General features: G+C 37.8%; 5 protein-coding genes and 1 long non-coding RNA gene across 12 annotated transcripts; 3 read left to right on the top strand and 3 right to left on the bottom strand.

The window, feature by feature from the left end:
- Positions 1–92: 92 nt before the first annotated feature.
- On the bottom strand, positions 93–7,510 carry Trf (TATA-box binding protein-related factor). Of its 2 annotated transcripts, XM_076892671.1 has the most exons (7): positions 7,392–7,510; positions 6,627–6,752; positions 1,299–1,505; positions 1,121–1,227; positions 786–1,029; positions 366–564; positions 93–291 (listed from the first exon to the last, which is right to left on the bottom strand). In XM_076892671.1, exons 3-7 carry the CDS (start codon positions 1,395–1,397, stop codon positions 215–217), a joined length of 726 nt encoding a protein of 241 aa, XP_076748786.1. In that variant the 5' UTR covers positions 1,398–1,505; positions 6,627–6,752; positions 7,392–7,510; the 3' UTR covers positions 93–214. The 2 variants fall into 2 exon arrangements, with proteins under 2 accessions (XP_076748786.1, XP_076748787.1); XM_076892672.1 differs by lacking the exon at positions 6,627–6,752 and having other exon boundaries at positions 7,392–7,499.
- On the top strand, positions 1,756–3,480 carry Ift52 (intraflagellar transport 52). Of its 2 annotated transcripts, none has more exons than XM_076910949.1 (6): positions 1,756–1,919; positions 1,994–2,211; positions 2,286–2,388; positions 2,468–2,750; positions 2,829–3,077; positions 3,155–3,480. In XM_076910949.1, the coding sequence occupies exons 1-6, from the start codon at positions 1,780–1,782 to the stop codon at positions 3,422–3,424; spliced, it is 1,263 nt and encodes a 420-aa protein (XP_076767064.1). In that variant the 5' UTR covers positions 1,756–1,779; the 3' UTR covers positions 3,425–3,480. The 2 variants fall into 2 exon arrangements, with proteins under 2 accessions (XP_076767064.1, XP_076767063.1); XM_076910948.1 differs by having other exon boundaries at positions 2,286–2,394.
- Nf-yc (nuclear factor Y-box C) lies at positions 4,605–6,293 on the top strand. The gene is made up of 5 exons (XM_076892668.1): positions 4,605–4,811; positions 4,984–5,116; positions 5,195–5,662; positions 5,732–5,905; positions 5,991–6,293. Exons 1-5 carry the CDS (start codon positions 4,789–4,791, stop codon positions 6,162–6,164), a joined length of 972 nt encoding a protein of 323 aa, XP_076748783.1. The 5' UTR covers positions 4,605–4,788; the 3' UTR covers positions 6,165–6,293.
- On the bottom strand, positions 7,417–9,306 carry LOC143422204 (uncharacterized). The gene is made up of 3 exons (XM_076892677.1): positions 8,960–9,306; positions 8,704–8,891; positions 7,417–7,549 (listed from the first exon to the last, which is right to left on the bottom strand). Exons 1-3 carry the CDS (start codon positions 9,032–9,034, stop codon positions 7,456–7,458), a joined length of 357 nt encoding a protein of 118 aa, XP_076748792.1. The 5' UTR covers positions 9,035–9,306; the 3' UTR covers positions 7,417–7,455.
- Positions 9,307–9,444: 138 nt separating this feature from the next.
- On the bottom strand, positions 9,445–10,339 carry LOC143422307 (uncharacterized). Of its 2 annotated transcripts, XR_013101700.1 has the most exons (4): positions 10,312–10,339; positions 10,025–10,196; positions 9,772–9,872; positions 9,445–9,689 (listed from the first exon to the last, which is right to left on the bottom strand). It is a non-coding gene; the product is annotated as an uncharacterized LOC143422307 (long non-coding RNA). The 2 variants fall into 2 exon arrangements; XR_013101699.1 differs by having other exon boundaries at positions 9,445–9,872.
- Positions 10,340–11,781: 1,442 nt separating this feature from the next.
- On the top strand, positions 11,782–24,984 carry Eya (eya transcriptional coactivator and phosphatase 2). 4 transcript variants are annotated; one of them, XM_076893014.1, is made up of 9 exons: positions 11,782–12,056; positions 16,499–16,620; positions 17,524–17,689; positions 19,860–20,043; positions 20,685–20,820; positions 21,453–21,536; positions 22,369–22,631; positions 23,539–23,992; positions 24,428–24,984. In XM_076893014.1, the coding sequence occupies exons 2-9, from the start codon at positions 16,509–16,511 to the stop codon at positions 24,607–24,609; spliced, it is 1,581 nt and encodes a 526-aa protein (XP_076749129.1). In that variant the 5' UTR covers positions 11,782–12,056; positions 16,499–16,508; the 3' UTR covers positions 24,610–24,984. The 4 variants fall into 4 exon arrangements, with proteins under 4 accessions (XP_076749129.1, XP_076749127.1, XP_076749126.1 ...); XM_076893012.1 differs by having other exon boundaries at positions 21,453–21,548; XM_076893011.1 differs by having other exon boundaries at positions 21,453–21,548; positions 22,366–22,631.
- Positions 24,985–25,065: the final 81 nt, after the last annotated feature.

Raw genomic sequence — 25,065 nt, 5'->3', positions numbered from 1 at the left:
ACATAAATTTCATTAAAATTTGTTACATTATCTATAATAAAAAATGTTATTATAGAAAATTTCATTTCCCTATTAAATAGATCAAAGTCATTTCGGTAATAAATTAAATGGACGTCATCAATTAATTAATTAAATTACCACCTAGCACATGATTAGCCGATTTTGCAATAAATTGATTATTATCGTAAAAAAGCTTAAAATATAGGAAATACTGTTACTGTTTCCTAAAACTTTTAAGTACCGGATAAATATTATTCAGTGCGTCTTGGAGTTCATTTCGATTTTTCGCTCCTGAAACATCATATTACCAAAAATATAATTTGCAAAAGTAGGAACAGAATAAAAAGTAATTAAACAACTCTCACCTGTTAGTACAATTTTTCCATTTACAAATATAAGCAACACTACCCTCGGTGATACCATCCTATATATAAGGCCTGGATAAAGCTCAGGTTCATAGCTAGAGAATTGCCCGTGCATATGATTCAAATTTTCTAATTTAATTGGAAATTTCAGGTCACACGTGGCAACTATATTTTGTATCTTAAAATTATAAAACTTAGCCTGCAATAGTAGAAACGGAAATAAAATGTAATGAAATGATTATTTCTCTTTAATCAATACATGCCAATGATATCGTTCCATCTCATTTTTATACGATACTATCATTGCCAGGTAACATAATATTTCTATATACCCTAGATTTATACAAGAAACTTTGTCATCGCACAGACTAGACTTATTCATGCTTAAATCAATACATAACGCATATAAATGCTTCTTACTGCAAATCCTAGCTTCTGAATTATTCTCGCAAACTTCCTCGTCGCTAAGAAAGAGTCTTCTTCGCACCTTGCACCAGTGCACACCAGTTTTCCCGAATGAAATATCAACGCAGTGGCTCTAGGATTTCTAATTCTCATAATCAAGCCTGTAAATCTTGCTGGATTATATTCAGAGTTCCTTGTTCTCGTATTAATCTGCATCAAGGGTAATTCTATGCCTAAGTTAACAGTAGAGACTACATTTCTGGAAAAAAGGTACAAATCTCGTTATCAACACGGAGATGGCCAGTTTCTTGGAGCCTCTCAATTTCAATGAAAACAATTAACTAGCTTACTGTAAACACGGTTCTATCACTTCCTTTGTACTGTGAGCCGGTGTTGCAGGAATGATCGTCGATTGTGGATTAACGTTTTGCGACATGCCAGGTCGTGAAACATTGCCCTTGAATAGAAATGCAGAGATAACACGATTGATTCGTGACTGTACACTTACGAGCATATTTGTTATCGTACCGATAGGGGAGGGCCCATGAGTCCATCGTCCCCGGCATTTTTCGCAGGGTTCCCTAGTAATCTTTTTAATTCATTATCCTCTTGTATAATCGCAGTCATTTTACACCTTCAACTTATCCCTCAACTACTTGTAGAGTCCTTCCACTCACATGGACCACCGACCATTTTGAATACTACTCGCAACTAATGTGTCATTTAATGCGCCATCTATGTACGATCAGCTGATCAGTTTTGATAACCATTTGACAATCAAAAAATCACCGCCAACCAATTGCATTCGAAAGTTTGATATGCCACCAGTTGCCACTGGTAACGATGAAGCATACACTTCGAAGGGTAACTGAATAGCGTACAGTTTCGTTTACTTTGATTGGTACGCAATGTAAAGGAAGCGAGTTGTCTATTACTTTGAATATTTATTTAAAATAATACTTCCTTAAAATAATAATACTTAATTTAGATCAGCAAAGTGACAATCAGCATGAGCTCGATCTTTGGCGGCAATGATAACAATAATAATTTGAATCTGATTATTTTCGACGCTTCGAAGAACGAAAGGAAACTGAACGAGCAGTTTAAAGTGTTGCAGAGGAAACTGAAATCGAAATGGAAATTTATCGAGTAACAAGCTACCAGACTAATGCGGTTTTCGTTTAATTTTATGTACAACGTCATCGTTCTTTATTGTACCTTAGGAATAACGATGTCCTGACGGAAGAATCATTATCGACAGGCAAAGTGTTGGTATTGCCTGGGCCGCGAAATAAATTCACCGAGTTAGAGATGAACTCGATCAGAACGTTTTTAAATTCCGGAGGACACGTTCTGGTTATGCTTGGCGAGGGTGGTGAAAAGAAATCGAATACCAATGTCAATTTCTTGTTAGAAGAGTACGGTATAATGGTGAACAATGGTATAATATTTTCCTAAAGCAAAGGTTCAGATATATGAAAAGGAAATTTAAAAATTATTATCCTTCACTTTTAGATAGTGTTATACGGATGAGTTACAGTCAAACGATGCATCCAAAGGAATGTTTAATCTCCCAAGGAATGTCAAGTAAATCCATATTTTCAAGAAATTATAACGAGTACATGTATATTACTTAAATACAAAATACCAACTTTTTGTATCTAATTGTATGTAATTTTTGTTTTGCTTTATTTCAGAGACATGAAGTTTTTGTATCCATACGGGGCAACTTTAAATGTAGCAGAACCATCCATAGTCGTGTTATCCACTGGATCAATAGCCATTCCAATAAATAGGCCAATTTGTGCTTACCATTGCAGTAAAGCAAATGGTGGGAAATTACTTGTTTTAGGCTCATCGAGGATGTTAACTGACACGTACATAGAAAAGGAAAAGAACGATTCATTGAGAGAAATGATCTTTGATTTTTTTGAATCTAAAGATACTATAGTTAAAGAATCTCAGATGGATGATGTGGATGTAAGTTTCAAAATTGTAATAGCTATTAACATTCACGATAATTATTTACTGTTGTCACTAATGACAATATCTATGCAGTTTTGGGAATATAATTTTATCCCTGATATAACACAACAAGCGGACGATCCGAAAGTATGTACTCAGGATATGGACATGATGGATAATCCTCACGAATATACCAAAATGTTCAAACATCATCTTTACTCTGTAAATTTGGACATGGTTCCAGCTAGTATAAAAGCTTTCGAAGTTCTAAGCGTGAAACACGAACCGCTTACATTGATTCCTCCACATTTTGAAGCTCCATTACCACCCACTCAAGCTTCGGTAAGAAACTTTATTATATACAAACGTTCTATACATTTCAAATTATAAGTTACAACACGCAAGACGTTTATTTAAAGGTGTTTCCACCAAGTTTCCAAGAACTATCGCCGCCAGCTTTAGAACTGTTCGACTTGGATGAAGCCTTCAGTTCTGATCTACTGAAATTATCACAGTTGACAAATAAATACATGGCAACAAAAGATTTGTCGAAAGACATGGAACTAGATCATTACATTCGAGAGTTCGGAAGTATCATTAGGATAAGCAATTCTGATACCCATAAAGCCAAAGAAGTATTAAATGCAGTGTTTCAAAGTATCTGTAGTTACAAAGCCATGCATGAATGAGAAAATTATAACATTACAATGTACCATATATTTCTATCTTATTTATTATCATATTTGTAACACATATTGTGTTTGGGGCATTTCAACAAATGCCTAACCACAGTTCCTTAGGAATATTAATTAATTAAATTATTGATTTATTTAATATCTTTTTGCTACGTATTGATAACTTTATTCAATTGATCTTGCGAATTTTAATGTTAAAAATTAGCGGTAGATTAGCAGATTATGGTTAGTAGTTCACCCCACGCCAGTTTCTACTCTAAAACCTTTGGCGCCATGTGAAAATTGCTCAAATTGGTCGCACATAATTATCGACAACGAAGTAACTTACTCAAGAACTACTAGCGCCATCTCTTGGAGAAACGTTGAAACTATTCATACATTAGTTCCAGTATTTCCCGCAGAGATGGCGCTAGTAGTTCTTAAGTAGTTTACTTCGCTGTCGATAATTATGTGCGACCAGTTTGAGCACTTTTTACAGAGATGGCGCCAGGGATTCTACAATAAGGTCAGCATCATCTATCTCACTCTTTCTTATAGCATTCTTCTCTCTCTTACTTCTAAAGCGGGAAATATAAAACAAATTACAATAAAACTATAAAAATATACATCCCAATAACACAACTTTGTCACTGTGATGTCACTCGCGCCGCGTGACATTATATATTTATGTCATTTATAAGTAATATATATTAAAAAGAAATAAAAAAATTCCTGAATGAACATATAACAGGCGTAATACGTTAGTGGTACTATGGTGGTGCATTGCGTGATGCACTGGTGCCCCAGAACGTGCTGTTACCGTGTGCCATCACACCATCCACGAGTACGGACGTAGATGGCTATGGAAGTGATGTCACGCGGCGCAAGTAACATCACAGTGCTCTTACTGTAACAACAAGTTGTGTTGTCGGGGTAAAATTGTGGTCAACATATTTTCTCTCAACTTTGTCTACGACTGCAGAAATTCCTTTCGAACTACGATTTTTAAGTCCTTGGCTCCAACCTCGACTGTAACTCCAATTCCACAATCCTGTGCACGAGTAAATGTCGTGCATTTACGTGCTGTAAATGTCGAGCGTTTACGAGAAAAATAAAATTTGATGTGTTCTAGACTTCATCGGTAATTAAGAATGTGCGTGGTACCGCCATCTGCTGCGAGTAAACTGCAGTTTGAAGCAATGTAAAATTGATCATTATCATGACAGTACAATCAGTGGTGCAAACAATAATTTTGTTGTGAACATTACTAATAATAAACTAAAACGTTTGGAGTTTATTCAGCGTTCAGTCCTTGGGCAAGATGGTTTTCACGATTTAAAGATTTTTGTTCTCGAATATTCCAACAGTAGTTATAAAAGATGTCGGTATTCTTCGTAAACGCGTAAGTAAAATTGTTTACGTTTATATTATTAGGTTATGTAGAATTTTTATGGTTTATCCACTGGAATCATCCTAGATGAAGTAACACGTTGCCTTGCAAGAATAAACTGTATTAAGCAAACGATTACATTTTAGTGTGAGTAAATATATTATGTATTATCATTGCTGTTTAGTAACCAGGACAGCGAGGTTGAAGGCGATTCAAATGGAGACTTGCAAATCGCATCGCCTGGCAGTTCTGAAGCTCAACAAGCTTTAGCTCAGTTTTGGCCGAAGGTTACGGAAGAAATTAAAAAGATCACTACTGTAAGTAGTAAATAAACTGTTACGTATACCTTACACTTGCGGTTCGTTACAGTTTTTTATTTAACACTGGATTTACAGATGGATTTGAAAACACAATCGTTACCATTGGCCAGGATAAAAAAGATAATGAAACTAGACGGCGATGTGAAAATGATAAGCGCCGAAGCTCCTATGTTGTTTTCCAAGGCAGCAGAAATTTTTATACACGAGTTAACATTAAGGGCATGGGTTCATACGGAAGATAACAAAAGACGTACCCTCCAAAGAAATGACATTGCGATGGCAATAACAAAGTACGACCAGTTCGATTTTCTAATTGATATAGTGCCTAGAGATGAATTGAAACAGAGTAAAGCACAGACTGAGAGCACTGTACGTACTTCGATGAACTCGGACCAAGTTCATTACTACTTTCAACTAGCACAGCAACAAGCTTCCGCCAGCCAAAATGTACAAAGTGGTACTGCAACCACACAACCTATACAAATCGTACAGCCTTCTACTGGTCAGATACAAACGATTAACATTGGAAGTCCTGTTGAGCAGGTATATATTTTGTTTCTGTCAGACTCGTGAAATAACATGCCATTTATTAATTGTCTGCATCGATTATAGGAAAGTACTACTGCAAGCACAGCACAGACTGTAACAGTTCAAAGTCCTCAGCAATCGTCAGGACAACAAATCATACAATTGCAACAGGCTCAACAAACACCTACTACACAGACTGGAGGAATACAGATTGTACAACAGATTGTTACACCTAGTGGAGAAATCCAGCAAATACCAGTATGTATATATTCCTGTAACTATATAATGAACATATTTATTTATGTATGAACGTTGATTTGTCTAAATTTACGTATTACTTCAGATACAATTAACACCGCAACAACTCCAGATGATACGTATGCAAGTACAAGGTGGAAGTAACCAGCCAATCATAATTCAAACTACTCCTATCCAAGCTCAACCACAGCTGATACAAGTTGCGCAAGGTGCACAAGCGCCGGTTTTCCTACAAACGAGCGGAACTGACAATGAGTAAATGTTAATTAATTGTAAGGAATATTTGATGTTTAGTACAACAATTCTAAACATAAAAGTCGGATAAGAACAGTAAAGATAAGCTTGTATGGTAAGGAATAAAATTTTTTTAAATTATTCCTAAAACAAAGTGTTTCCCCTAAACTTTTATCCTTACTATACCGTAATACTACAACTAACTAATCCGCAGTATTAGAAAGTTAGTGATTTACGTAATTATGATGATTATACAAGTAGATAAATTTAAAGTCTGAGTGGCTAAATTTAAAATTGTTGATCAAAGCGAAGGTTCCGCGATCATTTAGAAGTATCGAAAACTATTTCCAAGGACGTATGCATATTGCAAAGCGGTTATAAAATGCCGATCGAAAGGTTGTCACTGAAGCGAAATGAGGTGAATTGAAGCGAGGTAAAGTGAAGAATAAAGATAAGCAGCCAACGCAAGATGTAATCTGATTCGTACGTCGCGTTCCTTAGCCGCTGGCTGCTTCGCATGGCTGAGCTTAGGACTGGCTGGTGCAACTTGTATTATGTTTCACGTTGCTGCGGTTCTTGTCTGGCAAGTCTCGAGCTCGAAGCCTTCAACAGTCTCGAAACGTCACGTAATAATAAATATATTAAAATTTATTCAACACTTATTTGCAAATTATACCGAGCCGTTTTTGACAACTCAATTGGCTATGTGCAAAGTTCTTGAATAAAATATTTCACGAACGTTAAAAACAGATTGCAACAATTCGAAGGCATTTTTCTATAACCAATTCTTTTCGCAATTACAAGACATGCATACCGTTAACCTTCTTAATATCGGTAAAATTAATTTTTCTAATTATTATAATTAATAAAATCACTAAAAACCGTCTATTATCATTGATACGTTTATCAAATAAATTTTCTGTATAAAAATACTATACAGAAAATAAATATATTAGGCAATGAATGTTAAATAAAAAAAATCGAATAAATTATTACTGTTAAATAATTGTAGTATCATAAGTATTTTTAAAGCAACGCGAAATGACGGAGGGATGATTACTCTAAGCAGGAAGACTAAGAGATGAGGAAGAGGGTAAAGAAGATGGTGGCACCTTCGGATGTCCTTTTATTAGCACGGAACAAAGATGTGCTCCATTTAGTGACGTTACCACCATGGTCCTGGTTGCCAAGGAAACCATGTGCACGCAATGTTGCAGTCTCAAACATACTCGACGGAGATTTTAATTCTTACTTCGAGAACGGTCCGACGGGTCCTTCCACCTCGCGATCTACGCCACTGCTTGAATACTCGGATTTCACGACATGTTTACAAAGATCCTAGAGATAAGTTGAGAATGGCCGCCGCAGCCCATGCCTCCTCCATGGGTGTAAGGTGACAGCTGCCTGCGCCTGCGTTACATGCACACAGGGTGTCCGAAAATTAGCTTGCCGTTCGATTCATGATTTATGTACGCGCTAGATAATTAAAAGTACCGTTTGTAAACGCGCGTAAAATCCGTAGTTTCTGCATCCTGATACTTAACATTATAGGAGGATCGTAAACGCTATAAAACAACCTAATGTTTTAATTCAAATGTCCATGTGTTCTATGATATATAAAAGAAATGTATCAATTCAATTTTTATTCACTATCGCCGTGTAGAATAATCGAATTTTTCATGCTCAGGAATGGTCAGTACGGGTAAAATTTCCCAGCCATTCTGACTATCTGACAATGATAGCATTGTGTCACTAATACCCGGGATTTCTAAGTCATATAGTCATAAAAGTTCTACCTTCTCAACTGGTCACTTTCGAGGCAGTAAATTATACGGACAAAACAAATTGACACTTTCGAATTGCACACCCCCTATAAACCAAGTATGTCCATACATACGTACCTACCTAGGCGAATCTTCTCGGTGTGTGTGTGCGTGCGCGCGCGCGATCCCCACCCCCACGCACACACACATGAGGAAGAGAAAGAGAGAGAGATATCACGCTTATTTAGCTGGGGCTGAACTCACTCGCAGGATCTTTACACGTGTGTGCGCTTATTTTAGCAGGATCTTACTATGAGGATGTGCGGTTCGACAAGAAACAAAAGGCTACCTTTTTAGCGGAGAGAAATGGTACTTTCACTTTCTTTTTTCCTAGAGTTGTTAAAGCTGATGGCAATAAATTTGATAATATATCAGGTTTTAAAAAATATATTTCTGATTTTCTTTTTATAGTTATATAATACTGTACACTGTAATAATACCGTTTTTACCCTTTTTCTCCTTTCCTCCCTCTCTCTTTCCTTCCCTCTTCCTCTCTTTCTCTCTCTGCAAAACTCAGTATAAAGGAATAAGTACACGGAACTTCAAATCTGTTAACATCTGGATGACATGCATAGCGGAACAGAGTTACAGGAAAAAACTTGAGTTACAATCTTTGAAAAATTTAAACACCAACCAATCAAATTGTTTTAATAGAAGATTAACTTCCGGAAACGACGCTCAAGAGAGAGGGACGATTATCATATCTTATTTCGGTATTAAAAGTCGTATGTACAAACGTACTTAGTCTTGACAAAGTAAATGCTCTTATCTCTTACCCATGCACTTCGTCCTCGAGACGATATGTGCACCCTTGGGTGGTCGAGCGCGCACAACGGAGTACACCAGTTATACGTTAGAGAAGATAGACCACAAGCTTCCCGCATACTACGAGGTTCGCATCGTACTTGATCGCTTGCTGTCGTATTTATCTGCACACAAGGGTTGCCTCGCAAACGTATATAGCGTCACGGTGCCATTATATCATAAAGGTACTAACCCCCATACCGCCTCCTTTTTCTCCAGCGAGGCAACTATGTACCCTCGACCAACCCACAGGACGTGTCGACGCCATGTCTCCTTCACGTGCCTCTCTTTATTACCTTCGATCTCCGTCGAACGACTCTTGGGAAACTTGACGACATCCATTTCGCGTAACACTGTGCGAAATATATTGCATTTATATCCGTGAGCCACCGTAACGTTGGCTATGTGTATCTATTTCATTTTTTCACTTTTCGCTTCAGAGGAAGATGCTGCGGGACTTGATCATTATCGTCACGTATATATATGTGTATACGCTAGACGCAGGAATTATCTTACAAACGTAAAACGTGGATTGTTTTACATTGAGACTGAATTTGATTGACGAATGCAAGGAAAAATGAGTATTTTATAGAAAGTAATATCTTTTTTTTAGAAGTATTAAAAGAATATATTTCAAACAATAGAAGTTTTGTAGGTATTCCTTGGAGATCTTATCGTAGAGCGTACCTTTGATTTGCTTGAAATTCGTAAAAGATTTCTCCTATTCACTGTACCATGAAACTACGGTCAGATTAGGCATACTTAGCCGACCCTGCCTCGCTTATCCGTTATTATGTAAAAATACTAATCTCCTTTGTCGTTGCTCAACTAGTATTCCCGATCGAGACCGTTTTTGTACTGCGGTTGCTCTTTTGTTTATCATTTACAAGCATTATGCACTTAAAATGCACGCCCGACGTTTCCTCCAGGGAATAAATGTTATAAGGAAACGAATTCGCACAATCGTATTCGCTATCGTATGCACTTTGATATGAGAAATACTACGTATCAGGGGTGAGAAAGAGATAATAAAGCAACCGTTGCACATTCTCTTCTGTCTTGCATTTAGCACATTCTTCTTTACATCACATTCCGTTTTGCTCTTTCTTCAATGCTAAATCTATTAATGATTAAATGTATATAAAGTAGAGAATTTTGTAATATTTAGATTATTGGTTGTATTATTTTTCAAAGAAACTAGCTAAATTGAAATGTCACGAAAAGGGCAGTTTTGAAAAATTTTATGGTAATATTTTACCTAACTCTCGAGGAAATTTGAGAATCCATTTACATAGTTGGTATAAAACGCGTATCGGATGTAAGTGCAGGTGGTGAGAAATTAGGTTGCTACCCCTGTCCCGCTTCATCCTCATTATCATAGTCAAAAATATTAGCCTCTTCTTGTGAGGGGTGCTTTTATTACTTGGAACCTAACACCACAAAAATAGTTCCGACACGTTAAAACAATTAAGAAGCCTGATTTTCTTGCCTAAAATACCAAACTATATTTTGCAGAAAGAGTGGATCGCGATAAAATTTATTTACTTACAGTCACTTGGTAAATATCTTACAAACGCACCGAATAAAATACAGCGGTTTAGAGACCACAATTTGTATAAATTATAGATGCAACCAAATGTAAACTTTAAGCAACACCATTCCATCTTTATTTGGGATCAATTCATATTTTAATACGCTAGATCGGATGAACATCTCGCACCATTTTTATCACGCTATAATCAGTGGAAAAGAAATGAAAGAACGAGAAAGGGAATCAAAACATCCTCCTTCCAAGAAGACTGCGAGCATGATGAAGGATCTCTGGACCTCCCGTCAAGAATTCTCCATACCTCCGATTATAAAACAAAGGGGAAAAAACCACGCGCGCGTACCACGCTGCGGACACGATACAAAAGGACAACGTGAACGATCGTTGTCGCATCACATCTCCCGGTACGCGGAGATTCGAAAACCTGTCCTGTCCGAAAAAAAGACGTTAAAATCGGGACTAACTGTGCGCGCCGAACGTGTGGCTAAACAATGCGACAGAACGCGATCTCTGCAGAGGTCTCCGCTAATTGCTGACGCTATGCCAACGATCTTTGGCACGTGGAGGCCTCTTCGTCCGCGCGTATTCTACCGCTAATTCGTTAACTCCACCGCCAAGCATTCTTCCGCGTTTATCAAGATCGTGCGCATAGACCTTCTTAATTACTCGTATTCCACGGCGGACTCTCCATTCTCGAGGCGCAAACGAAAAAAGCATCGCGGGCCTGTCAGTTGGGGGCAATTCATAAAAACGAACGGTGACAGGAGGTGACAATTATTCGAACGAGGGGGTAACCCGGCTCCCTCACTCTCTCTCTCTTTCTCTCCTAGTCTCGCATCCAGTCCCGCTCTTTTATCGTCTCCTCTCTTTATCTGACATTCGAATGGCCAGGTGGGCTGCCATTATCCTCTCTCGTTCTAATTAACGAGCGACCTGTACGCGTCCCGACCGTCGAAACGAGACGACGAACAGGAGAACAGGCTGCTGGACGAGGATGGAGGAGCGAACAGAGAGATGTGACGCACGAGGGGGAAGGACAACGAACGAGCCGGCCAACCACGTGACCATCGGGCGGGGGTGGCAGGCGACATTTCGCATGCTCAGAACTCCACAGGCTGCAGCATATCGCACACCGAGCCGATACCCTTCGCAGGGAAACAATAGTGCTGGCTGCGTTCGCAACGCAGGGCATCCGTCAAAGAGCCTCGAGCGGAAAATACGTAGAGAACCGACGTAACCTCGAAAAAGATCGACCGCTGCCATTCGGTTCGACCTATCGGCTCGGGACGTCCGCGCGTACCGGCTTCCATCGCTTTTACCCTTCGCGCGACACGCGTATAGACCCGTTCGAGAGATGTTTTCTCGCGAGATAGTCGACAGAGCATTTCCCATCTACTCGTCACGCTTGTAGTTCATTTCGAGCAGTGACATTTTTCTACGGACAATCGTCGGATCAATCTCGTTCCTCCTGCGTGGTGGACAGGAACAGTCGGTGGAATAGTGCGCCCGTCGGTTGTCATAATGTTTCCGTGGTCGTGGAAAGTGCGAGAAAAGTGAGAGGTAGTGTGCTTAAACCCTGTCAAGTGCAGCGCGTACACACGCGCACGTTCGCTTGCACACGACACGAGCGGAGGGATGACGATGCTACTATCCAGAGGGAACCGAATACAGCTTCCTTGATCCACGAATATTCGCTACGAAGCACCCTTGCTCTTGGTCCAGCGTAAACAGCGGATACAAGGTTCGAATGTACAATCGTTTGTCGTACGGCTCGTGCACTTTTCACTTACGAAATAAAAGTTAACAATTTTAGAGAAACTATGCGCTGAATTACATAAGAATGGAGCTTAATACGTGTCTCAGGTAGTGATCAATCAACAAGTCGTTTTTGTGACTCATCTTGCAAATACCAATAACCTGAAAGTCGTTCAATTTATAAGGAAGTATAAATCTATTTAAGTATGTAGTAAATTTCGATATGTGGAAATTGAACATTTTTTTAGGATCGAGGCAAACGCCGTTTGTTCGCATTAAAATTGTATGAAATTAATTGAGATCAGTCTGGAGATATCGAAAGAGTGTAATGTTTAAAGTAAAGGAGAGCGCCAATCGGACGAATTTGTTGATCGAGTACCACGTGGGAAGCACGATGTATCTTTCTGTCCCATACGTGTACACGTTCCTTAAAATTATTAGATGTAGTCACGCACGTTACGCGGATGTGCATCTGCACATGCACGAATACATCCGCTGGCGTACTCACACGTGTAAACGTCATTATCAATTGAGCATGCGTAACTTATGCATCTCATTCGGCTCGTTACCAGTAATGTATTTTAATTGGTCAACCGCTGCGTAGTGCCAAGTAATCCGTACTGGAAAACCGAGCGAAATTTTCGCGCAATGGAAAGAGCACGCAATTCTAATCAGAGATAACGAAATAACATAAGAACGACCATTTGAGACTGAGAACAATCGTTATAAGTCTGGTCGTGTGGGGAACAAAATACATTGGGACGAGTTTGCGATTTCCATGGTCTGGTTCATAGGAATAGCGGAGGCGGCGGAGGAAAGCCAGAGAGCATTCCGGGTCGAAGGAGAAGCTTTTGTCTTGGCCCGTAGTGTAACCATCCCTTCCTTATTTTTCTTCTTTCCTCCTTTCAAATGTAAGCTGACCGGGCGGCCCGTGGGACACGAGTGTCGCGCACGAGAAACCTTCGGTCGCGCATTCCTCTCTCTTTCTCTCTTTCTCTCTTTCCAGCCGTATTTCGTTCCGTTTCGTTTCTTTGACGGTTGACGGACAGCGGCGAGGCAAGCAACTTGGCCGTGATAAACACTTCGGTGCATGCTTTGTTTAGATAAGCCCGTCCGCCTTTCGTCTTTCTTTAATAGCCGTAGAGGACCTTTCGTGCCTTTCGAAAAAATAAATGATCCCTTAATTCGAAGTATCTTATCGACTGCACAGAGCGAGATACTTAGTAATTATGTAATGAAGTTGGATAAGAGGTTGAAGGTAGCTTTTTAGAGCGAGTTTCGAAAAGCAGCTTCTCGTTCAGAGAGTATCGTCACATTCGATAGAAAGTAAGGGAAGATATGTGACACTAGAAATCATGTCATTTCTTTTTCATATTAGCGAAAGTTGGAAGATAATTATAATGGTAGTTTAGATGTATATTTCATAGTTCAGGAACATATTGTATAACCGTTTTAATTAAGTTCTTGTTTCTTGAAGAGCTCTCTGAAGTTTTGCGAACATGTAAAGAAGTTGTGTAAATATGTATATTTATATCTACTTGCTATTATACGATAAGTTTTCCCTTTTTTCTCAATTATTTCAAATCGTACTAAAGTTAATGTAAGGGTATAATTAAAGATGAAACAGTATATGTGAAGTATAATAGCGTAGATAATTTACGATAATTATTATCAATTTATAAAAACGTATTATAAGAATTATTTTCGATCGCAGTGCAATAACTTAACAAGTTCTTCAAACTCGAATAAGTATCAAAATGCGTTGAAATGGCGAAAGTAAATATCACTGTAACCGCTATTACATTTCTGACGAAGAATCGTTTTGCAGACAATTTGAATCCTCAAAAACAAGTATCATCCTCTGAATTCCGCATGAAAATTAAACCACCGAAACCCATCGAGTCTAAAATCGAGCTCTCGAATCGAGAAACGAATGGTCACGGTTATCCGTGCAAGTTAAAAGTAACAGTTTCATCGATCATCGTGTTACAGTGTTCGGACGGGAATTCGGGCGCAGTTTGCGCGCGTTTTCCTTTTTGCACGCTTTTCCGGTATCATTCGATACGAAAGGAAAAACGAGACGACGATACACAGTGATCGTTTAATATCGCGCCCACTGTCCATTGTTTCGAACGATTAACTGGCTATATTTTTCTTCCTACCCGGACGTTAGATCGTCGTTCGAGGATCGCGTGCGTTTTTGAGAAGAAAACTCGAACGAGTTCCTCCGTCTGTTGTTCAAACACATGGCTGCCGCGCTAATTGATTCATCGTCGTGTTCCAGAGAGCGACGTAACTTCCAGCCGACGCGATGCATGTCACGGGGGAACAATTGCTTTCATACACACACACTGGGTATATGTGGTGTATATACAAATATATATACAGATATAGAGGATCGTGTATCCTCGACTCGATTGTCTGTACTTTTTCTCGAAACGATCGTTCCACTGACAATGATTTATTCAATTACAAACATCCGACAGAAAATATTTGCACGTACCCGCGTGGACAGTACCGCTCTCCCGTTGACGAATGCGTAATTAATTAACCATGGACCTCGTTTAGAATCGGTTTATTCGAGTATCCCAACTTAATTCATTTCTATTGTATATGCAGATTTTAATTTAGGAACATTGGCTTTTGAAACATAAGATTAATTATTTTAGATTAGATATTTTAGTTAGCTTTCTCGAACTTTATTTATGGTATACAATTTGGAAATCTTATTCCATTTAGACGAAGCCTTTTGTTTCCGTTAAAGAGCAGTCAAATCAAAAGTTCAACAACCTTTCGTGCATTTAAATATATATAATTGGAAAACGATATTGAAAGGTTAATTTAGTCTGAGTCGACATTTGACACCTCTTATTCGTAATTGAAATAAGATTGGATGGAATTCTAATTTAAGACACCGGCTTCGTTCATTTTGCAATTACGAGTAGAGATTAATTTGGAAAGAAAAGTTGTGCGTTTCATTCGCACAGTACTGAAGAAAAGAAACATAAAAATAGAAATTGAAAAATAGTTAAAACAATACCAAACTCTCCTCAAATTTATTAGTTAAAAATTCCAATGTTACGCTATATTTTTATCTCCTTTGAACGGTGACGTAATTTGAAGTTAAGCATCCTGGTTTCGTTCCGGATTCTTCAGTTGTCCAACGTGGACTTTAAATCAAAGGAACAAAGCGTAAGAGAAAGAGACAAGTAAAATTGGATCAATCCATAAATAGTTTGGAATTCAATCTCGCGTACACGGTGTATCGTTACGATATATAACCGGTGTGAAAGCGCCCTTATGCAAGAAAGTCTCTTTTTCGCGGTACGCGTAGTGCTGCAACGCGAAGTATATAGACACGGATAAGGGCGGAGCACAGGCAGATATAGCGACTTGGCAACATAAAGAATACATAATGTAAAACGTCGTGAAAGGAGGTTTCATTGGCTGCTCTCACAGGTTCCTGGTGTACGCCTACCCATCTGGTCACTCCACCTCTTCGACACGCAATTGGCAGACAATAATGAAGCTGCCCGCGAACGCTAACCCTTTTCCCGTCAACCGGAACACGATAGGACGTGTAAACTGCGTGACCAGTTGGGTACCGATTTATGGTAGCTCTTTCTTCTCTTTTTTTCGCCGCTGGACGGAAAGTAGAAAAAATAAAGGAACTTCGGTTCGAATGTCGCCCCTTTTCCAGCCAAGTAGCGAATCTGTAGAAACCTAAGCTCTTAGGAGAGCGAAAATGCACGTCTTATTAGATCGTAGCATAATTCTCGTTTGAACGTTTATTGTCTTCTTAACGCGTTATATTAAAATATGTATATTATTTACTTGCTGCAATGTTTCCAAAACTTTTCTAATTGGACAACAATTTTTATTTAGGAATAAGGCTAAAGTAAATTTGCGTTTTTAATTATAATATAGGGTAACATAGATATATTAGATAAACGAAATGAAAAATTATTTCAATTTTTATGTCATACCTATAAAAGAAACGTGTTTCGTCGGTCTCTACGTCGCTTTCATAACTTTTCGTGGAACACTTAGCGATCGTTTGTGGAATACCAATTCTGCGGTACACAGTTTGGGAAACTGTGACTCATTGTATATTTTACAGGAAACGAAACATTAATTAATGCTTATTTACCATTGAGAAATATTATTGTAGGTGTTTCAACTATTCTACTCATTCGACTTGCGTTCTATCAATTTATTACGAATTGTAGGTACGCTTATTTATTTATGGAAACTTTATTATTCATTTTAAAATTGATTAATTCTTTTTAAAAACCTTCTCTGTAAGCGTGTACACTAATAGCATATTAAGGAAGCTAAGAAAATTATTTAAACTATCATCTGTTAGATATATTACCAATCATTATTAATGAAATGAAAATTTGGTTTTTCTTATTTTCTGTTCACCAGGCAGAGTGATATGTTAACCGAAGACAATGATCCGACGAAACCAGCAGGCGTTTTAGACAATGCTGGCAACGTGTCTTCGTCGACAGAAGCCTCGGTACAGCACCCTCGCGCCGCAAACAATGGTAAATAAAGCTCCACCATTCCGGATCCATTTAAAAGGCCACCCTTTTAAAGGTCCGTTTACAATCAGATCACTGTTTCCCTTTCTTTTAATTCGTGTCCTCCTTTTCCGATTCTGCCTCCCCCTACCACCCCTTTTTCTCTGTCCCTCGTTTTTCCCTTCCTCATCAATGGAAAACGCGACACGCGATCGCGACGACGGAATCTCTTTTGCGAAAAAATTGCAAAGCCCGCGTTTGTAAGGTAACTCGCCGGAAGTAATGATAACCGAAACCGAACCACCAATAAAACAGTTTAAATTCGACGCTTCGAAAGGGTTTCCGCCTGTATTTTCCGCCTCCCTTTCGCGCGAGCCGCTGGTCGATTGAATTAAAACGAGAAACCCGGTAACTGGTGTTCCGTTGGATTCATCTCCGCTTTTAGAAAAACTCGGGAACAGGCGGTCCTCTCTCTGTTTTTTTCTTTTTTCTTCAAGCGAGCCAACCGTTCGGGAAATTAATTACGAGCTGTGCTTCGAAATGAAATCTAATATCGTCCTTTATTTTTTAAATCGTAGAAAATCCCGTTACGAGCGCGCAATAAATTTAAACGACAGGTGGAACAATGGCGTACGAGTGGTCTTGGTCGCCATAATTAATTCGATTCACGGATCAAGGTTGCGCCAATTACTGAAAACTTAAATTAGACAGAAGAGGAGTTACGAGAAAATGTTTCGCGTGCGAGAAACGACGATTTAAAAAATTCTATTCGAAATAAAATGCACAATTGACGAGAAAAAGAAACCGTAAATCAATGTCCCCGCGAGTTACGCGGTTGTAAATGATATATGGAGTGTTGTGACACGGCGAAAGGGTTGTAAACGAGCTGAAAACGCGAACGTGAATCGCTTTTGTTTATACTGGCAGACACGGAAGTCAAGAACGAGGTGCAGGATTGCCCGGAGAACGACAGCGTGCCCAGCGGGGAATTGTACATCGACGAGAATGCCGAGGAAAAGGAGCAAGAGTATCCGGATTCCATGGAAAAGGCGGACTACAGTTCATTGTTCGAAGCCAATCAATATTATAACAGGTACGCGTTCCTTCTGCTTCGACGGAGCCATTCACTTCGAAATATTCCCAACTTTTCTTCGACGCTTTTAGTGTCGAGCGGACGATCGAAATTGTGCATGAAGTGCCGAGCCAAATTTGTACAATTTACAGAGTTTTAGGGAAAGAGTCGTGAAAAATTTGTTTTAATATATAACTGCAAAATTCTAGAAGGGAGACGGTGAGAACTAAAGGAAGGAGAAATGAATTACTAGGGTATCTGAAAATATGATGAAGATCATATAAGTAATGCTTGTTAGGAATGAAAAAAATTTTTTTTTGGAGCTGATTAATTTCTAATTATGTGTAAGATACGTTGTTATTCTAACATATAATATAAAACATTCATAACGTATATAAAAATAAAGAAAATAATATTTCATCTATTTCAATTGACAAATAAGTGATACCTTGATCACATGTGCATGGAATGAGTGAGTATAACATCTCTGTAAAGTGTTGGTATTCAGTTGTTATATGTTAGTCATTCACATTTATTTGCTCACGTAAGAAACTATTTAGCGTTTGCGATCACTCATGCACAACCCCTCATAAATTCGTTTTAATTGTGTACTATAAGCGCATACTGATATTCACGCACAACGATATACCATCGTCGACACTTTTTGCAAGTGTACTCAACGACGATATATGATTATTCGACACTAAAAGAGTTAAATAAAATAACTTTCTCGAAGGCTTGACGATAATTAAGCCTGTGTAGGGGTAATTTATATTGTTATCTAACACTTTTCAGTATATATAATTTAGAGTACAAGCTTACAAATAAATGCCAGATAAAAATGTAAGTTTGTATTCTAAATTATATATCCTGAAAACTTTATGTAAATCGAGTTAGTGAAGAAAAATTTCCTGTAAATGGAGAAAAGCATCGCAAAGCGTTAAAGCAGAATATTTAATTAATATGGGGTAATCCATTGGACAGAATTTGTAATTGACAAATGAGTTACGTGGTTCAATGAATATTTTAATTAATATTAATAACTAGTGCTATTTATTTTATTAAATATATCGCTTACCTTCATTTTAACGATATTCAAATATTATCCATCAGTTGTAACAGACTGGCGTAGATGGGAATCGTGTTGCAGCTTTTTCATGGCCGTTCCATTCGATCTTCCCTGAAAATAAAAACAATTAGTAAGGATTAATATTAATTTATCAGCAATTTCGAGGTACAAGTTAATTCGTTGGGTTTAATTTTTGATAGAGGGTATTTTAAATATGCTAATTCATTTCTGCGCGCGCCTTCAAGTTGCCTTTGAAAAGATAATGGAGTTTACGTAACGATTCAATCGAATTATGAAGCCACAATTCATTTTCTTTTCTGATACGCTTTCCTCTCTCTGGCTTACAAAATAGATACGGTTTATTTGTTTTTACCACGAAAATCACGTGTTCCGTCACGTTACAAATCGCAGATCGTAGAGAATAAAATAACACAAACCACCTAGGTGTTCTCTTGTTTCGCCTGGCTCGCACTGAATTCAGTTCTTGCCAAATACACAGTTTTTCAGATATCAGAATGAGTCCAATTCCCGCGATACTCGTGTTACCGACGTTTCACTTAAAAAAAAAAAGAAAAAAACATACCGCACACTTTTTTTTCCTTTCCGTCAACAAAAGTCATATGTGTTATAAACTCGAAATCTATTTTTGTACTGATCAACGCATTTAGCACGAAACGGAAGATGCCAATATACTTTCTTTCTAATTACTGTATCGGGTTTTATTTTATATTAGAGGGAAAATGATTTCTTATTATTTATTAGAAGAAATTTAAAAAATATCAAGTTAAAAATTATTTAAACTACAGTTTAGGCGTATCATTTCAGTTTGTCTTATATCTTCTTCATTTTGCTAGGCTGGACATTTCTAATTAAGTTATAATAATTATATCACTTCTTTTCAGAGCTTTTAAGCAATCATGCAAAATTTCATTGTATAATTCAAATTAAATTTTATTAAATTTCAAACTTCTTTTATCTTATATGAAGATGGTCCTCAGATTTTCCATTAACAAGAATAATCATAAACCTTTGCGTTCTACCATTTAATTCACAACTGACTCAACCAATGTCCCACAGAAAATCGTTTGCAAACCGCTTAACATGCAAGTTTCACGTTGTTAGTTTGTACCACTCGCCTCCCTACGGAACAACCACAGCCAGCAAGAACACCTCAGGGTTGCAAAGTTCTTACTTGACCTCGTATACTACGCCCAGCTCCATGACTCAATATTCGTCCTACGCCACTTACAACAGCGGTACCACGAACTTCCCCAACGTGGCACAAAATATATCACCGTCTTCTCAGGTATTAAAACCTTAATGTCGGCATTAGGTCGTAGCATGTGAAATAGCCGTTTATTGTCCTTCTGAAGACACCAATAGTATACTTTTTTTCATGAATCTTAATCGTATTAAGATATTATAATATTATTTTAATTGAGTAGAGATATATTAACACTGTGCTGTTCAGTAGACAAACTTTTCTCATCACAAAACACTCTTTAAGTTCAAGAAACTTAGAAGCACTAGAGTAAATTTCAGTTTTTAGCTAGAATAAATGATAGCACGGATATGTTAGTTAAACAAAATGGAAATTTATTTCAATTTTTAAAAGAAATGTTTTTCGAAACGTTTGCGAAACACCAATGATCCACTGAACACAGTTTGGGAAACTATGATTTACATGTACGCTCGATAAAAATTAGTAAAACTTGAAGATTTAAGACCCCTCTGAAACCTGGAGAAACCCTCAGCGAGAAGCGAAAAGATCTGAACGAGTTCTAACAGTGCCAAACCAAAGGATCCTGATTACACCTGCGGACGGCACAGTGTTAATTAGAAATGAAAGTGCATTTATATTGACAGCAAATAACGGACATTTCATGTGTTACGATCTAATCATTTTTACCATCTTTGTCATCATTCGGTTAATTTTTTGATTTTCAGAAACTAGATTACAGCGCCTACAGTAGCAGTTTATACGGAAATGACAGGGTACCATTACAGTATTCCGGATACTACCCCATGCACGGTTATCATGCGACACCTGCCTCGTTTAACATTGGGAATTTAAATTTCGCTGGTAACGTCTTTGTATCGTTATTTTCATTACTAATTCTTTCCTCTGAAACGAACTCCACGGATGGATTTTTTCATTGCAACGACGCGTGACGTGGAATTGATTGAATGTAAATATTGCTGTGGTATTGCATAATTATTGTTGGACCTTCTGTCTTGATTACATCATCCAGAGTGATTCATCCGGAACAGAATAATTATGTATCTTCTGATCTCAAATAATTTACTGCAGATGTACATTGGAGAACAATGTAATGCAATACCTGGCTTCATATTTTTCATGCTAGTCGTGTTGTCAAATAAAAAGATTGATCTTCGTTTGCAATCAACAAATCTGTGTTACGCAATTCAATAGTTCAACGTTTTTTTGTGTAAAAGTATTTAGAATTTTTAGATCAAGAATTAATAATTATAATGAGTTTTATTTGTTCTTTTCTTTATTTTAGAAATATATTTTATTTGTTCTTTTCTTTACTTCAGAAATATTAGAAATTTTTTTCAGTTGGGATTTTTCTTAATTATTCGTATAAGGAACGTTTTTTCCTATATTGATGCGTATAAGTTACTACAACGATTACGATTTATTTGCGATAAGTTTTATGATTTGCCAGTAACGTTTTCCTTCTTTGTAAAAAGATTCGACAAAGTCTGCGCTCACGTTGGACGCAACAACTCACGACGCCAGCGATCTTACCGCACGAGAAACCACAATCATCGAAGGTAACACGATTCGTACGTGTGATTTTATATCTTCCATATTTTTTTTGCATTTTAATATGTACGTTCTCCTTGAGTGTGTTCGAACAGCCGTCGAAGGTGTCCCCAGACAGAAAATGACTATAAAATAAACTTCTGTAAAATGAACAAATATGTAAAACATGATGACTAAAGGTTTTACACAAAGTGTCTCAGTATTTGTACACTGAGAAGGGGGTTGTTCTGCGTGGCACAAGAAGCCGAAAGTGTAGAACATTTTTCCATTTTGATTACATCATAAATACTGGAATAATTTTCTGTACACACATTCTACATTTTAGAATTAAGAAAAGACTTTAATTGTCATAAGATTACCATTACTAAAACTTTAAAAATGATTGCACTAATAGTAATGTAATAGTAATATTACTATCCTGATTACTATGCTTGGGCGTCGATTATTTTACATCAATAGTAAATACTGTAATATGAAACCAGCACTTAGCTGCAAATATAAACGTAAATTCTATAGGAAATGTTTCTTTCAATCCAACTATTGCTTGTTAGCTGTTCACGTGGGCGGTCGTATGATACCATTTATTCTTATCATAAATCAATACAATAGAAAAGTACTTTTGTTTGTTAAATTATTAGTTCATGCCTTCTTTTATTTTAGCATTTCAATTTATTTCATAAAGAACTTCTTATGTGTAAATTTTTCTTTTTTAATTAAAAGAAACGTTAAGTTTCACGCATACCTCGTTCTTGTCTAGTATAAAGTGTGAATATTATTATTGTAGTGATACTTACGGGGAAAGGATGTGCGGGATAACGTTCGATGAACGTGTTTCAGCAGTGACGGCGAAACCCTGCAGACGCGGAAGACGCCAGAGCGGAAATGGAAACAGTATACGCTCCGCGGACACGACAGAAGCCGGTCCCGACCGGATATTCATCTGGGACCTGGACGAAACCATAGTTGTGTTCCATTCGTTGCTCAATGGACAATTTGCAACGAAGCACCACAAGGATCCCACCCTTTTGGCCCAAGTGGCGTACAGAATGGACGAGATGATATTCAATTTGGCGGATACTCACTTCTTTTTCAACGACATCGAGGTAAACGTGCTGCCCCGTCGAATCCGTAGAGCAGTCGGCGATTTACGCTGCACCTGAAACAGATAATGTTTCTGTAGAGACAAGTATAAATTTATGACAGACAAGTGTAAATTTGATTAATTTCTTATGTTTCGTCTCTATTTCTGTATGTACAGACCTGTATACCACGGTGAGTAAATCCCTAAAACCGTGTTATACGAAACTAAAACTTAGCGCAAGCAGGATTATACAGTGTGATTCACTACTCGTGTGACAAATTTTTGCAGCTGATACTATACCTCGAGAGCAACAAAAAAGTTAAGACCTAGGTCCGATTTGCAAAAATGGCAGAGAAACCATCTTATCGTAAAAAGAAATTAGGGGGTTAACTTTATTCTTTTTGCATTGGAGCCCTGCAGGGGTTGTGGAGTAGAAGAGGCCATACCTGTCACTCAAGACCCCACCCCAATACTCTAAAGATTTCCTTATCCCCTGCAGGGCCCCAATGCAAAAAGAATAAAGTTAACCCTATAAATTTTTTTGCGATAAGTTGGCCGACACTTATAACGGTTTGGAAGATACAATCAATCATATGAGTGAAACTGCTATTTCCCTGAAAAAAACAGAAATCCCAATTTTCTCTGCCACTTTTGCAAATCGGACATAGGTTTAGATGAACCATTTTGTTGCTTTTGAGGTGTAGTATCAGCTGTAAAAATTTGTCATACGAATAGTGAATCAACTGTATATGTAGGTTTAACAAATGTTACGGGGCTACGTTACTTTATTTTCGCAACAAATTCGAAATATGTTTACTGAAAGTACCTATCGATAATTACATTAAATATAATTCGTTTCTAAGTATCAGCTTTTATTAGTAATCTAAATGGCTTGCGTGCAGCATGATATTATTTATTTTAATTTGCAGGATTGCGACCAAGTGCACATAGATGATGTATCGTCAGACGATAATGGCCAGGACCTGTCCTCTTATAATTTCGCCAACGATGGTTTCCAATGCGCGTCCGCGAACAATGGCATATGTTTGGCTTCCGGCGTCAGAGGTGGTGTCGATTGGATGCGAAAACTGGCATTTCGTTATCGAAAAATCAAAGAAATCTACAACAATTACCGGAACAATGTTGGCGGTTTGCTAGGCGCTGCGAAACAAGAACAATGGCTGCAATTACGTTCAGAGATCGAAGTTTTGACCGACAATTGGTTAACGTCCGCCGTGAAATGTTTGAGCCTGATAAACAAAAGGAGCGACGTTAACATTCTGGTCACTACTACGCAATTGGTACCGGCTCTGTCGAAAGTACTGCTTTTCGGGATCGGCGGAATATTTCCCATTGAAAATATTTACTCTGCCTCCAAGATTGGTAAGCTGCACGAAATAACTAATATGCATAGGAATCGATACAAATTCATTTGCGTGTAAAATAATTATCTAAGTGCATACGAAGCATCGTCCGTTACAAAGGCCTCGCAACAGATCCTAGAACATCTTTTTGGATCCCTGACGAAGCGGCTATTGTAAGTGCACTATCTTCTACATACGGGATATAAAAATACAAATTGTACTGGTACTTGAACATGTTACTCACTGTGCGATAGAAAGCTGTATGATTGAACTGCGTTGGCGGATTGCGTAAAACGTAAAACAAGTCAGGATATACTGTATCCAAATACTGTATCTAAACGTAGATAATTATTAGTGAATGAATTATTGTACGCATTTCTTCGTGATGAATATGTATGTCATGAAAATTACTATTACGTGTAATACAGCAATATATTACTATATGAATTTTTAGGAAAGGAAAGCTGTTTCGGAAGGGTGGTCGCGCGATTTGGTCGCAGCTGCACGTACGTGGTGATAGGAGACGATTCGGATGAAGAAACGGCTGCACGTGCCCATGATTTCCCGTTCTGGAGAATAAATATTCACTCGGACTTGCACTCACTATATAACGCCTTAGAAATGAGATTTCTTTAAACAGGATACATTCCTGAAAAGGATAGGGATTAGTGAAAAGAAAAAGGGACAATTGGAGAAGGTACATCCTAAACGAGGAATACCTTGATTGTATTATGAAGATTTATGATATATTCCTCGAGCTATGAGAGATATTTCTATATTCTTTACTGTCGATAACGAAAGTGAACAAGAAACGCTTTTATCGAGTGAACCTTTTTAACATTCCTATTTATCGATCGTAATATCATCGACATGCCTTGTTGGTGATAATATACGTAGATCGAGGATCGACTGTTCCTCTTAAGATCGTCATACACGGTTATCGATCATGGCTAATTCAAATGCTAACAGATCGGAGCAGGGTCCATAAGTGATATACAATGAAAGTAAAAAGAAAGTAACAAGGGGAACGACCGAATGAAAATCGAAGAGTTGTATGATGCGAATATTTTTAATTAATTCTATGCACAGTTT

This window comes from Xylocopa sonorina, chromosome 3 (assembly GCF_050948175.1).
Source record: "Xylocopa sonorina isolate GNS202 chromosome 3, iyXylSono1_principal, whole genome shotgun sequence".
Lineage (NCBI taxonomy): Eukaryota > Metazoa > Arthropoda > Insecta > Hymenoptera > Apidae > Xylocopa > Xylocopa sonorina.
The sequence above is the reverse complement of the archived record's forward strand: the minus strand, read 5'-3'. Positions and strand labels throughout refer to the sequence as shown.

What these genes read in the sequence shown, in the direction of transcription:
- Eya (XM_076893011.1), top strand. Translation starts at nt 16,509, where the DNA reads ATGTTAACCGAAGACAATGATCCGACGAAACCAGCAGGCGTTTTAGAC. An exon ending in GCCAATCAATATTATAACAG is followed by an intron (nt 17,690 to 19,859) that starts GTACGCGTTCCT and finishes TCACGTTGTTAG; the next exon opens with TTTGTACCACTCGCCTCCCT. An exon ending in TGGGAATTTAAATTTCGCTG is followed by an intron (nt 20,821 to 21,452) that starts GTAACGTCTTTG and finishes CTTTGTAAAAAG; the next exon opens with ATTCGACAAAGTCTGCGCTC.
- Ift52 (XM_076910948.1), top strand. Translation starts at nt 1,780, where the DNA reads ATGAGCTCGATCTTTGGCGGCAATGATAACAATAATAATTTGAATCTG. An exon ending in CGGTATAATGGTGAACAATG is followed by an intron (nt 2,212 to 2,285) that starts GTATAATATTTT and finishes CTTCACTTTTAG; the next exon opens with ATAGTGTTATACGGATGAGT. An exon ending in AGAAATTATAACGAGTACAT is followed by an intron (nt 2,395 to 2,467) that starts GTATATTACTTA and finishes GCTTTATTTCAG; the next exon opens with AGACATGAAGTTTTTGTATC.
- Trf (XM_076892671.1), bottom strand. Translation starts at nt 1,397, where the DNA reads ATGACTGCGATTATACAAGAGGATAATGAATTAAAAAGATTACTAGGG. An exon ending in GTGATAGAACCGTGTTTACA is followed by an intron (nt 1,030 to 1,120) that starts GTAAGCTAGTTA and finishes CCTTTTTTCCAG; the next exon opens with AAATGTAGTCTCTACTGTTA. An exon ending in TGGAAAAATTGTACTAACAG is followed by an intron (nt 292 to 365) that starts GTGAGAGTTGTT and finishes ATGATGTTTCAG; the next exon opens with GAGCGAAAAATCGAAATGAA.
- Nf-yc (XM_076892668.1), top strand. Translation starts at nt 4,789, where the DNA reads ATGTCGGTATTCTTCGTAAACGC. An exon ending in TTGGAAGTCCTGTTGAGCAG is followed by an intron (nt 5,663 to 5,731) that starts GTATATATTTTG and finishes CATCGATTATAG; the next exon opens with GAAAGTACTACTGCAAGCAC. An exon ending in GAGAAATCCAGCAAATACCA is followed by an intron (nt 5,906 to 5,990) that starts GTATGTATATAT and finishes GTATTACTTCAG; the next exon opens with ATACAATTAACACCGCAACA.
- LOC143422204 (XM_076892677.1), bottom strand. Translation starts at nt 9,034, where the DNA reads ATGGCGTCGACACGTCCTGTGGGTTGGTCGAGGGTACATAGTTGCCTC. An exon ending in AAAAAGGAGGCGGTATGGGG is followed by an intron (nt 8,892 to 8,959) that starts GTTAGTACCTTT and finishes CCTTGTGTGCAG; the next exon opens with ATAAATACGACAGCAAGCGA. An exon ending in ATTTACTTTGTCAAGACTAA is followed by an intron (nt 7,550 to 8,703) that starts GTACGTTTGTAC and finishes CATGTAACGCAG; the next exon opens with GCGCAGGCAGCTGTCACCTT.